Source organism: Meriones unguiculatus, chromosome 21 (genome assembly GCF_030254825.1).
Source record: "Meriones unguiculatus strain TT.TT164.6M chromosome 21, Bangor_MerUng_6.1, whole genome shotgun sequence".
NCBI classification, from domain to species: Eukaryota; Metazoa; Chordata; class Mammalia; order Rodentia; family Muridae; genus Meriones; species Meriones unguiculatus.
This window is the reverse complement of record NC_083368.1, coordinates 4,476,478-4,488,315: the sequence shown is the minus strand read 5'-3', so window position 1 is coordinate 4,488,315 and position 11,838 is coordinate 4,476,478. Positions and strand designations below refer to the sequence as shown.

The window sequence follows — 11,838 nt, the reverse complement described above, 5'->3', positions numbered from 1 at the left end:
GAAATTTTTCCAGTTGTGCCTAGGCACACCTTTGAATTCCTGTGCATCTATCGTGCTTGTTGTTTTTGGAACTTCATTCTGAGACTCAAAACTCTCATCTGTTTGGGAGAATACTGCCCAAAATTTCTTTAAACATTGATTCTACTTTATTTCCCCTCTCTTTTCTTCCCAGGTCTCTAGTTACGTGTACAAGAGACTATTTTAATCCCATCCCTTTCTCTTTTTCTCTTTTTTGTTAATTCTTAAATCCTGAGGGTTTTTTTTTCCTACATGGTGACACTTTTCATCATTTTAAAAATTTAATCCTGCATCTTCCCTGCGTAATTTTCATAGGAAAAGAATTCCATATAGAAAGGGACAGCAATGAAATAAATTGAGCCCTCTGAGCCCTTTCTTTTCCATGCCTGGACATATACATTTCATACACATGAAACAAGTTCCATGAAAAATAGGCAGAGAGAAAGGTTTTTATAGATGGATGTCTTTTAAACACTAAAACTAAGATTATTGAATGTAACATGTTAAGCCTGTTTCATAAGCTCAATTAACCTTAAGGTCTCAGTCTAATCAGATTTTAAAGGGGCATGTATATAATATATTTTCATATGCTATATTAATAATTATAATTAAATATATTATAATTATGTTATATAATGTATAATTATCATATATTATATATAAATAATATAATATATATAGTGTTCATTGAGAAGCATTTTAAACTTGATCTGAAATTTTAATTCTCAGTTTTTAAAGTCTTGATTTATTTAATTATCCATTTGAGGTAGTTAATAACTTTGATACTTTAAGCTTTTTTAGAATATATACACACACACACTTCTCCATTGTGGTTTTGCTGTTGGAGATAGTTGGGGAGTTTATCTTCTTGAAGGGGCAGAATAACCAGAGATGTTCAATCTGGCAATCATAGAATCCTCCTGTATCTGATGGCTTAGCTAAACCCATTTGCTAATAACAATGTCACAACTCTTTAAGATCAAACAATGATACAGTGAACTCACAGGGTCTTAGTTGTATGGTCTGAATATATGTTTTATCATAGACTTTTAAAGCAACACAAGATGAACACTTTCCCATCTTTTTTCTACTTGAAGTTAAGTAGTACTACTTAAGTACTTGAAGTACTTAGTTTTGAGTACTTTGCATATTCTTTGATGTAAGTAAGGTCCTATTTCTTAGACATTTGACAGCTGATGGGAGCAGAGGTCCTCAAAGTTATGTATCTGTTTCATGTTACCTGATCTAAAGTGAGTCTGATCATAGTGATGTGGGAAGAATGTCCATTTGAAAGAAATCTACAAATTAACAGAACACTTTAAAGACTTGCACTTTAAAGAACTGTTTAAACACTTTAAAGAACTGTTTCTTGGACTAGAGAGATGGCAGCTGTTAAAGGCTAGATTCACAACTGAAAATAAAAGTACTGTTACCTGTGTTGACAATGTCTTATTCATACCACTAATTTACTGTTGCTTTTCCCTCTGCAGAAAGGCAGAAATCCTAAAGATGTCTTCCAGTAATGACCACATTTTAGTAACAAGGTTGCAGAGAAATGCCAACAACCTTCCTGGAATGAACTCCAGCGACACGTAGACACTTACAGGAGATGTGCTAAGTTTTCATAACATCACCTATCGAGTGAAAGTGAAAAGTGGGTTTTTAGTCCAGAAAACAGTTGAGAAAGAAATACTGTCAGATATCAAGTATGTTTATGGATCCTTTAAAAAACTGCTTTATTTATCTGTAGTGACCTTTATAGAATTGTCATTACTAACAAGTTGCTGTGAATACTTCATGTGTTTGGACATATCTATGTAGACATATTCTGTCACTTCTTTTGTCTAAACTAGGACATAAATTGCTTGATCTCCTGTTAGGCATATATTTTACTCACAAAGGAACTGTCAAAATTTAAAAAATGGTCTCATCTTTTTGAGAAATTAGACATTTTAATATATCATTTTGTTAAGACTGGGAAGTCTTACATTTTAGAGGTAATGTTTGAAATTTATGTTGTGTTGATTGTAAAGATGTAATTGTAACCTCAGATTTAGTTTTCCAGTATTTGAAATAGAAGACCTGCTAAGACGGTTTTTTATATGTGTTCTGGTAGAAAGGATGTAGAAATGCAGCATAATATGACAGCCTTTTGATTTTTCAAATACATCTGTTTTAATAAATGACTTATTTATGGTAAGCCGATTGTAGTCTTTAAGAATTTCCTTAGTATTTTCCCTCCATAATACAGACATGTAGAGGGGATTGGGATATTACTCAGGTTGTAGAGTGCTTTCTTAGCATACACAAAACTATGCTGTGTGCATAGTATGAACAATGATAGTACAAATAATGGGTTCAGTTCCCAGAACCACATAAAACCATGTACCAGTAATGCCAGCAGTTGGGAGGTAGAGACAGGAAGATCAGCTCAAGGGCATCCTGAGCTACCTTAGACTCTGAGCACACCCAAATTTATCAATACTACACTGGCAAACTGTAGACTCAGTTCTTTAGAAACTAGAAACTAGGCAAAGATTAACAAGCCAGTGGCAGAGGCCCAAGGGAGTAGCAGTCCTGCTAGGCCACAGAGGAGGACTTTGCAGCCAGTCCTGAAGATACCTGATAAAACAGGGTCAGATGAATGGGGAGGAGGTCCTCCCTATCAGTGGGCTTGGAAAGGGGCACGGTGGAGATGAGAGAGGGAGGGTGGGATTGGGAGGGAATGAGGGAGCAGGATACAGCTAGGATACAGAGTTAACAAAATGTAACTAATAAGAAAAATTAAAAAAAAATTTTAAAAACAAAACAAACAAACAAAAACCAAGCCAGTGGCAACTGAGAGGGCAGTGGTGATGGGTTCTACAAAAATATCCATTTACTCTCCACTCTAGTTCCTACTTTAATGCCATATTCGAAATATAACTTTTTGCTTGATGAAAGAACAAACACCACAAATAACTAAGTGCTTTTAAAACAGAACCCCCAAAACAAAACAACAACAACAAAAACACAAAGGTAGAAAACATGAAAATGTAAGGTAACTCTAGTTTGGCTGAGGTTATATAACTGAAGCCCAAAGGAGGATTTGGCATTCAAGTTAATGTAGAGAGTTCTGTTATTTAAAAATGAGAGAGAGAGAGAGAGAGAGAGAGAGAGAGAGAGAGAGAGAGAGAGAGAGAGATGCAAATTAATGCAGGGGAGATAGATTCCTCAGCTGTTACCATTTCCCTACATCAAGGGCAAAGCCGCTCCCATAGATAGACCAGGAACATTTGGGAGTACTGGAAAGTGTGTTCTGGCAAACAGTTGTTAACTATCAGAGACCCAAATTAATATTACAAATGAATGATATTTAAATAAAAGGTTTGGTAGATACAGGAGCTGACATCAGTATTTTTCCACAAAAGTCTTGTAATTCAGAATGGTAACTTCACAAGGTTTATACAGGAATTGGTAAATTATCTTAAATAAGAGAAAGTGTCTGATGGATTAAATGTGTGGTACCAGAAGGGCAAACAGGAATGTTGAGACCCTATGTGCCTGACATCTTTATAAATTTGTGGGGAAGGAACCTCTTACAATAATGGGTACTCAATATTTCTACAATCCCAGAAACAGCGAATGATGAAATAAGGTTCTCCTGGGGAAGGTGTTGATATGTGTAATCAAAAGCAATCACAAGCTGTACCCATTGTCCAAACAAAAAACACAAGGATTGAGTCTCCAAATTTATAAGAGGGACTACTGCTGAAATACCAATAGCCCTACCCCTAAAGTGGATATCAACCAGACCTGTGTGTCGAGAACAGTGGCCTCTAACAAAGGAAAACTTGCAGGCATGTTGAGCCTCAAGCTGAGGCTCAACATGTAGAAGAGTCTACCAGCCCATAGAATTTCCCTGTGTTTGTTGTAAATAAGGAAAATGAAGGATGATAACAGATTTAAGAGCAATGAATAGAATAATTTAACCAATGGGTCCTTTAAAGCCTGGGATTCCTTTACCTTCTTTGTTTCCTAGACCATGGCTTATAATAGTAATTTATTTAAAAGATTGCTTTTTTCACAATACCCTTGCATAAGCAGGATAGGGAAAGGTTTTCATTCTCAGTACCTACTTTTAACAATTAGTGGTCCAATAAAGAGATGCTTTGGCAAGCTGAGTCCACAGGGAGTATTAAATAGTCCAACTTTATGTCAGTATTTTGTGCAACAACTGCTAAATTTGTAAGCAATTTTTTCAGTTTATTTATTGTTACATGTATTATATGTTGTCAGCTGACTCTGATACAGATACTTTAGAAAAAAATGTTTAAGGAAACACACACACACACACACACACAAATCTGCCATGGTGGGGTTTCAGACTGTTAAAAAAAATACATAGAGGAGATTCTATTAACTATTTGGGTTATAAAATAAGCCAACAAAACTTTTGACCACAAAAGGTACATATCTGTAGAGATCAATTGCAAACTCTTAATGGTTTTCAAACGTTATTGGGAGATATTAACTGGCTGAGGCTTACAACTGGATTAAGTACTTATGAGTTAAGTAATTTGTTTCAAACCTTACAAGGAGATTCAGATTTAAACAGTCCAAGATGTCTCTAATAGCTGGAGCAAAAAAGGAGTTAACTCTGGTAGAACAAAGACTTCAAGATGTATACGTAGATCGAATTGATCCTAAACTTGATTGTATTTTGGTTATTTTCCCTTCAATTTATTCTCCTACTGTACTCATTAGGCAAAGAGAAAATAATATTGTGGAATGGATTTTCTTAGCATATAAACAAAATAAAAAATTAAAGATGCACATAGAAAAAGTTTCTAAAATAATTATAAAAGGAAGAATAAGAAGTCAGTTTTCAGAAACAGTCCTACCAGAAATTGTAGTGCCTCTTACTAATGCTGAGATTGTGGGTGATCAATTAAGATTGGCAAAGAGATTGTAGTAACCATTTGGAAGAAATTATTAACAAATATCCTAAAAGCAAATGTTTAAAGTTTATAAAAAGAACTAATTGGGTTCTTCCATGTACTGTGAAGGGAACACTGAACCCTGAGGCACCTATATTTTATACTGATCTAAACAACATGGGAATGGTAGGTTACAAGTCAAAGTAAACATGATGATCAAAAGTCCACACACTTCAGTTAAAAAATCAGGACTGTATGCAATTTTATGTTATTATTAGCTTTTTATGGATTTTTTAATACAATTACTGACTTTCAGTATGCAGAAAGAGTTGTTTTACATATAGAAATTGCTGACTTTATTCCTAATAATTCGGAATTAACTTTTTTTATTTATGCAATTGCAGCAGGCCATCAGAAATAGAAACTACCCATTATATATTGCTCATACTCAGTCTCATACAGGTTTACTAGATCCATTGGCACAAGGAAATGAGAAAATAAACTACTAATAGGAAATGTGTTAGAAGCATCAAAATCTCATGCGAAACACAATTGTTAACAGTAAATGTTTAAAGAAACAATATTCTATCACTTGGCAACAAACCAAAGAAATAATAATAATTTTTAAAAAATGCTCGGTTTTCTCCGCATAACCAAACTCCATTTCCTGCTAGAAATGACCCTAGGGGTACCAAAAGAAATGAAATCTGGCAGATGGGTATGTTTCCTTTTTCAGAATTTGGAAAACAAATGTATGTACACCCCACCATTGATACACATTCAGGGTTTCAGTTGGCAACTTCTGTAAGTTCTGAAAAGCCTGATTGTGTAGTTACACATTCATTGGAAATAATGGCAATTATGGTGATACAGACACAAAATAAGACTGATAATGCACCCACATATGTATCCAGTAAGATGAAGCAATTCTTTGCATATTATAAAGCACATTACTGGTATACCACACTATCCTACAGGATAAGCAGTCATAGAAAGAGCTAAATGTACTTTAAAAGAGATGCTTATTAAACAAAAAGGAAGATTAAAGACTCCTAAGGACAGGCTAAATAAAGCTTTGTTAACTCTCAATTTTCTTAATGTTAGTGGAAACAAAACAAAAACAGCAGCTGGGAGACACTGGGTTATAGAAAAAAACTGTGGAATTAGATCAATCCATATACTGCAAGAATGTGTTGGCATCAGAATGGAACCTGCAATAGTTTTGAGGTGGGAACATGGTTTTGTTTATGTATCTACAGGAAATGAAAAAACACAACTTACAAAGATTAGATTTAACCAGGGAAGACCTTCTACTATGTGATACATGAATGTTGCCACATGGCAACTGAATCTTATTGGCTATCTGGTCCTTGTGACATGCCATCCTTTCATATATCAAGGACGAAGATTCATATTACAGTTCAAGGAGTCTTATAAAGTTCATAGTTGTCTTTCACCTGCTCAAACATAGAGCAGAAAATTATCTTTAATTTTGTGCATCTTCCATATTTCATACATATATTAATACAGAATTGTACCTATAATATTACCTTTAAAAGTTTGTTTCTTTTCAGAGCAAAAGACCAAATAACAGTGAAGACAAAGCAAGTAGCCCAGGTGATTCAGTCTCACAGACTGCCCTAGTTACTGATTTTTTTCAAGAATTTGCATACAGATAAACTTCAAAAGGGCTAGCCCAAATGATCTCTTCTACAGAGAATGGACAAAAAAAGATACAGCTAGTTTTCTCAGGACTTGCCCAATGTCCTAATTTTAATAGGGTACCCAAAAGATGTATTTACCCCCCAGACAGCAAGAAGTAATTTTAAGAATACAAAGCCCCTGTTCCCAAGAGATGGAGTGGTTGTTTTTGGTCATTTGGTGGGCTATGGATGTTTGTTGTTGTCTGGGGGTGGGGAGTTGGTTATAAGTAATGGTAAGAAAGGAAAGAAAGTAAAGCTTAGAATTAGAATTCTCTTTCTCCCTACCTTTTTCTCTTATCTTTCTCTTCTATCTAATTTCAGTTAAAAGAAGCAAAAATGAAAATGACAAAAGAAAAAAGGGGGAAATAGATTGATAGGATGAAAGGGAGATTAATGAATATACTAGCCTTAAATATTTTACACTGGTAGTGATTATTGTATATTAATAGAAATTTAAGATTATTTTTAACTTTTGCTTAATGTATCATACATATGCAACTCATTTAAAATGTGATGTAAAGTTCTAGTCTTATGAAAGTTAGCTATTGCAAATTGTTTAGGATAATTTAGAGATGCAAGTTACTAGTTAGTCACCTATAAAGAATCTTGCTTGCAGTCGTTAGGTATTAGTTTAATTAATTATATAAATAACATTTATTTAGTCTCTTGTATAAGTTTTCAAGGTTAATTAGATAGCACATAGCTAGAAACAAGCAATGTTTTTCTATTTAGATACATTGAGATAGACAGGTGGTCTTCAATCACTTCAGAGACCTACAGTATATGGCATTTAAAGATGTTTAATAGCAAAAGACTTTTCTGACAGAGAGACACATCTGCTCTTGGCAGTACTACCAATCTACTTCAAAGATTATAGTCATCAAAGAAACAAATGTGGCAAGATAGACACTGGACAAAAATCTTTCCTTATCTCAACTGTTGATGGCAGGCTGTCTAACCTATTGACAAGCAGGACACTGGAAAATTTACTGTCCACCTAAAGATCTGTCAGATATTCTTGGCCAGTAGGCTGAAGATAGGATGCCCCAATGACACAGAGAAACCTCTGGTGACTGTCCAGGCAGTCAGCTGTCTCTGTCATTTCTATAGTTCTGGAAGCTGCCTGCTCTATGTTTCCTACACAGTTAGGTAATATTTCCTTCTAAGGTCTCTGAAAGGGTTGAAGACTAGATAGTTATAGTCTTGCTATAATTAAGTTTAGTTGTTTAGGAACTAAGACAATGTTTTAGATTTAAAAATATGTTTCTAGGTTGATAAATGCAAGTTGTAAGAAATTGATTTAGTTACAGGACCCCTTAAACTCACCAGGATAGGATAGATAGTGGAATAACTTTTCAGGGGTGCCAAATACAATGGAGTGGATATTGTAAATGTAATTCTTACAGGATACTTCTAATAATTGTTCTTACTGTATATAATTTATTAATGTTAGAGAAAAGGCCATTTTAAAAAACAAAACAAAAAGGAGACATGTAATGGAAGTTTTGGTTTCTTTTAAAACTCAGTTTTGTGGTGTAAGCAGGTTTTTGTTTTAACCCTCAGTGTGGGATATAGGACTGCCTTCGTTTGTTCATAACTGAACATAATTGCCCTGTGTGGCTTGAAGAGGGGTGTGGGCTTTACCAGCTGGAGTTAGTAGAATTCTGAGGACTCTGGGAGAATATAAATACCAGAGCCCAGAGAGAGGAAGGGTCTTCAAGACATTCTGGAGAACGTTTCTCTGAGAAGAAAGCTGCTACTGCATTTGCTGGTTTGCTGATTTGCTATTGCTGGACTGCTAGATCTCCTGATGATTGAGATAGATATTTTCCCAAAGAACACAATGATCCTTACCAGCCAGAACTAAGTCTAAAGAGGTCTACATCCCTTTTTTCTTCTAACGTTTTTTATCTCCAACCTATGGTTAGGGGTTTGGAAAGGCAGTAGAGGCTTAAAGGACCCCAAATAAAATAGAGTTTAAAAAACAGATTGACTGTGATCCACTAAAATCCAGTAAGAACAACAGGGATTCTTCAAGATTTCATTCTATGCATTCAGAAAAGTGAGCAAAGTCCTCATGTGTCACAATTTTTACCAAAGGTATCTTATGAATTAATGAGGAAGAACCAAGTGCTCAAAGACTGTAAAGCAATAAATAAAGCAAGACATGGCTTGAGAGGAATGGCTGAAGGAGAGAAGTTGGGGTGGGGCAGTAAGGAAATTGTAGGTCACAGAGTAGAAGAGAGATCATCAGGAGGCACTTTCTCTAAAGGGGCAGATCATAAATTTTGAGCTTTTTTAGCCATACAGCAGTGTTATAACTGAGCTCTGGCTTTGTGGCATGAAAGCTGATAGAGCCCTGAAAGTATAGTTCTATTCAGATCACACTATTGATGAAGATAGGAATAGGTCCAGGAGGATCCAGATTTATTTTTTTATTTGTCTGCCTGTTTTCTCAGCATATTCCATTTTCTACAAGAGGGTGTCTGTGACCCTAGCATACATCAAATGATGAGTGAGTGGAGTTGGAATTAACCACTGCCCCAGATTCTAACTTTTTAAAGCCAACTTTATTATTTCTAATGTTAAAATTTAGTGTAAATACAAGCCAACCCCAGAGATTTATTAACCTATTGTAGCATGTTAATATTCACTTTCTTCTTAAATCATTCTGGATGTCTTAGGCTTTATATAAGTAGGTATTTAAAAATAATGAAAGAGTTCATTAAAGGCAGTAGAACCTTACAGAATAAAAGGTTCTGTCCATTTTAGAAACAGGTACTAGGTAGCTATTAATATAGGAGACACATCAAGAGGTATAAATACATGCACATTGAAAGTTTACCCTGGAATCTCTGAGTCTGTACATTGAGCAGTATGGTGGAGGGGTAACACAGTAGAAGAATAAGAGATTTTTCTGTGTTACAACTTGATTGAGGCTTAATACCTTGTTATTTTTGTCTGGTAATTCATGGAGTTGTACATCAGTTAACAAGGAAAGCAAAAGGTACATTTTACCTTAACCTCTATTTACCAGCTTTTGAATAATTATAATACATCAGATACAACAGGTAATAAATGGTGCGTTTCTCTTGGATTTAAGTGCAGGGTTACAGATGCACTGGAGATTTTATTGTTCCTGACAGTATATAATCATAAGAAAATTCTTTTTAGTTATAAGAATAAATAGTTGGCAGTTTTAGCTTTCCACTGGAATAGAAACTGTGTTCTCTTAGGAATACATCTTGACCTATTTACCAGTTCTAGAGTTTGAACATGTCATCAGGGTATTGGATGGGTCAACTCAGGTCTCTCTTCATCATTCCTGTGCAGCTGTAACGAACCCATTCTTAATTCTCCTTTCTCTTCTTTACTTTCTGTTAGCCATCCCCACTTGTTACTATTAGGATAAAATTCCTAGTTTCTTAGATATCATCACAGTCAATATTACTGCGATTTATCCACCTAAATCAAGTTAAATATTCATTTAATTTGTTGATGAAGACAGCTGTGTATTGTGTGCTGTAAGTCACTTCACAGGGAAGGAGACTGTCTCTTCTAAGACTGTGTTTTCCTCTCTAATTAGTAACACTGTTTTCATTTGTATGTGTGTGTGTGGTGTGAGAGAGAAAGAGAGGCAGACAGACAGACAGACAGACCAGGGCACATATATGGAAGTTAGAGGACAATTTTGGGAGTCAGTTCTCCTTTTATCATGGCTTCTGGAGATTAAACTCTGGGCTTCAGAGTTGCATAGCCAGTGTTTTACCCACGGAGCCATCTTGTCTATCTGACAAGTTTTACTTTCAAGTTAAGTACTGCTGATGCTTCCGTCTTAACACCAAGACTTTGATTTAAGATACTTTGACTTTTTAGCATCATTAGACTTTAGCAATGACAGCATCACATGCTGGTAATGATTGTGCTGAACTTTACTACGTAGTAAGTGAAAACAATTTAATGATACTAATCTTTAGTTTTACTCAAAAACTGTTTTACACTAAATATTGGTTAAAAGGTATAGCTAGAATGCAGATTTTTTTGAGACTCTTCCTTACACATTGTAGGAATCTGTTATTTTAAGAATCTTTCTTACTTAAAAGACCTTCAGTTGTTGTTGCTGGGACTGAGCCCAGAGCCTCATGCATGATAAGAACAGGCTGTACCACTGAGTTATATCACCAACTCAATATCAGGGAACCTGGAACACTGGCTATGCCATTTTTAAAGGATTAGGTTGTTTCAAGAGCAAGTTATAAAACAATAGTAAAGGAAAAGAATTGTGAAGGACCAGACTCATTTCTTTTTGTTAATGTCCTTTGGATTAACCTTCTCCTATCAGTGGTTCTTTATTTATCTTTAAGAGGTTGTACTGATTTACAATTTCATCCTCCCTTATTAGTGTGTACAGTGCAGACACTAAGTTTCAATAACTTCATGTAAAATACAACATTAAGACAGTTTGTTTTGTTTCTAGTGGGATCATGAAACCTGGCCTCAATGCCATTCTGGGACCCACAGGCGGAGGCAAGTCTTCGTGAGTATAACATACATATAAATAAGCATTTTCTGATCATTAAAAAATCACATTCACATGAACAGGTGTTGGCTGATTATTTTCAGTGTTTATGTGGTCTGGTCTTAGGTTCTGTGGATAATATGGGGTTGAATGATCTCCTGGTTTGGTCCCAAGGATCAGAAAGACTTAGCTTTAGTGATAGCACAGGATGGAGTGATTGGCATATAGTGGTAGATCATGTTATGTGCTAGTAAGGAGGTGGAAGAATGAAGTAATATCAAAGATGAAGGCATGTGGAAAACAGGAGTGCTCATTAAACAATATGTTGCCTAGGTTGTAACATTCAAGGTCCATTAATCAAGAGGGTCATTTAAGGAAGTCTGCTATTTAAGCCAATGTTTTCTCTATTTTATATTTTGGATTTTGCTGTAGCACATAATGAAAAGGACATAAATTCTCACATAATGAAAATTTAAATCATGTAAACCTGTTTTATTGGTTTTTTTTTTTTAATGTTTGATTTTGAGACAGGATCTCAGCTGTGTAGCCCTGGCTATCCAGGAACTCAGTAGATAGACTACTATCTGTATGGCCTTGAACTCACACAGATCCTCCTGCCTCTACCTCCAGATTGCTGGGGTGAAAGCAGTGTGCCACCATGCTCAGCCTATAAGTTTTT

General features: G+C 35.3%; 1 protein-coding gene across 1 annotated transcript in view; it reads left to right on the top strand.

Moving 5' to 3' along the window:
• Positions 1-1,519: 1,519 nt before the first annotated feature.
• Positions 1,520-11,838, top strand: part of LOC110541504 (broad substrate specificity ATP-binding cassette transporter ABCG2-like) — a 58,706-nt gene continuing 48,387 nt past the window's right edge. Inside the window, 2 exon segments of the mRNA XM_060373924.1 lie at positions 1,520-1,724; positions 11,118-11,177. Of these exon segments, the coding sequence (XP_060229907.1) occupies positions 1,528-1,724; positions 11,118-11,177 (257 nt within the window). The 5' untranslated portion in view covers positions 1,520-1,527.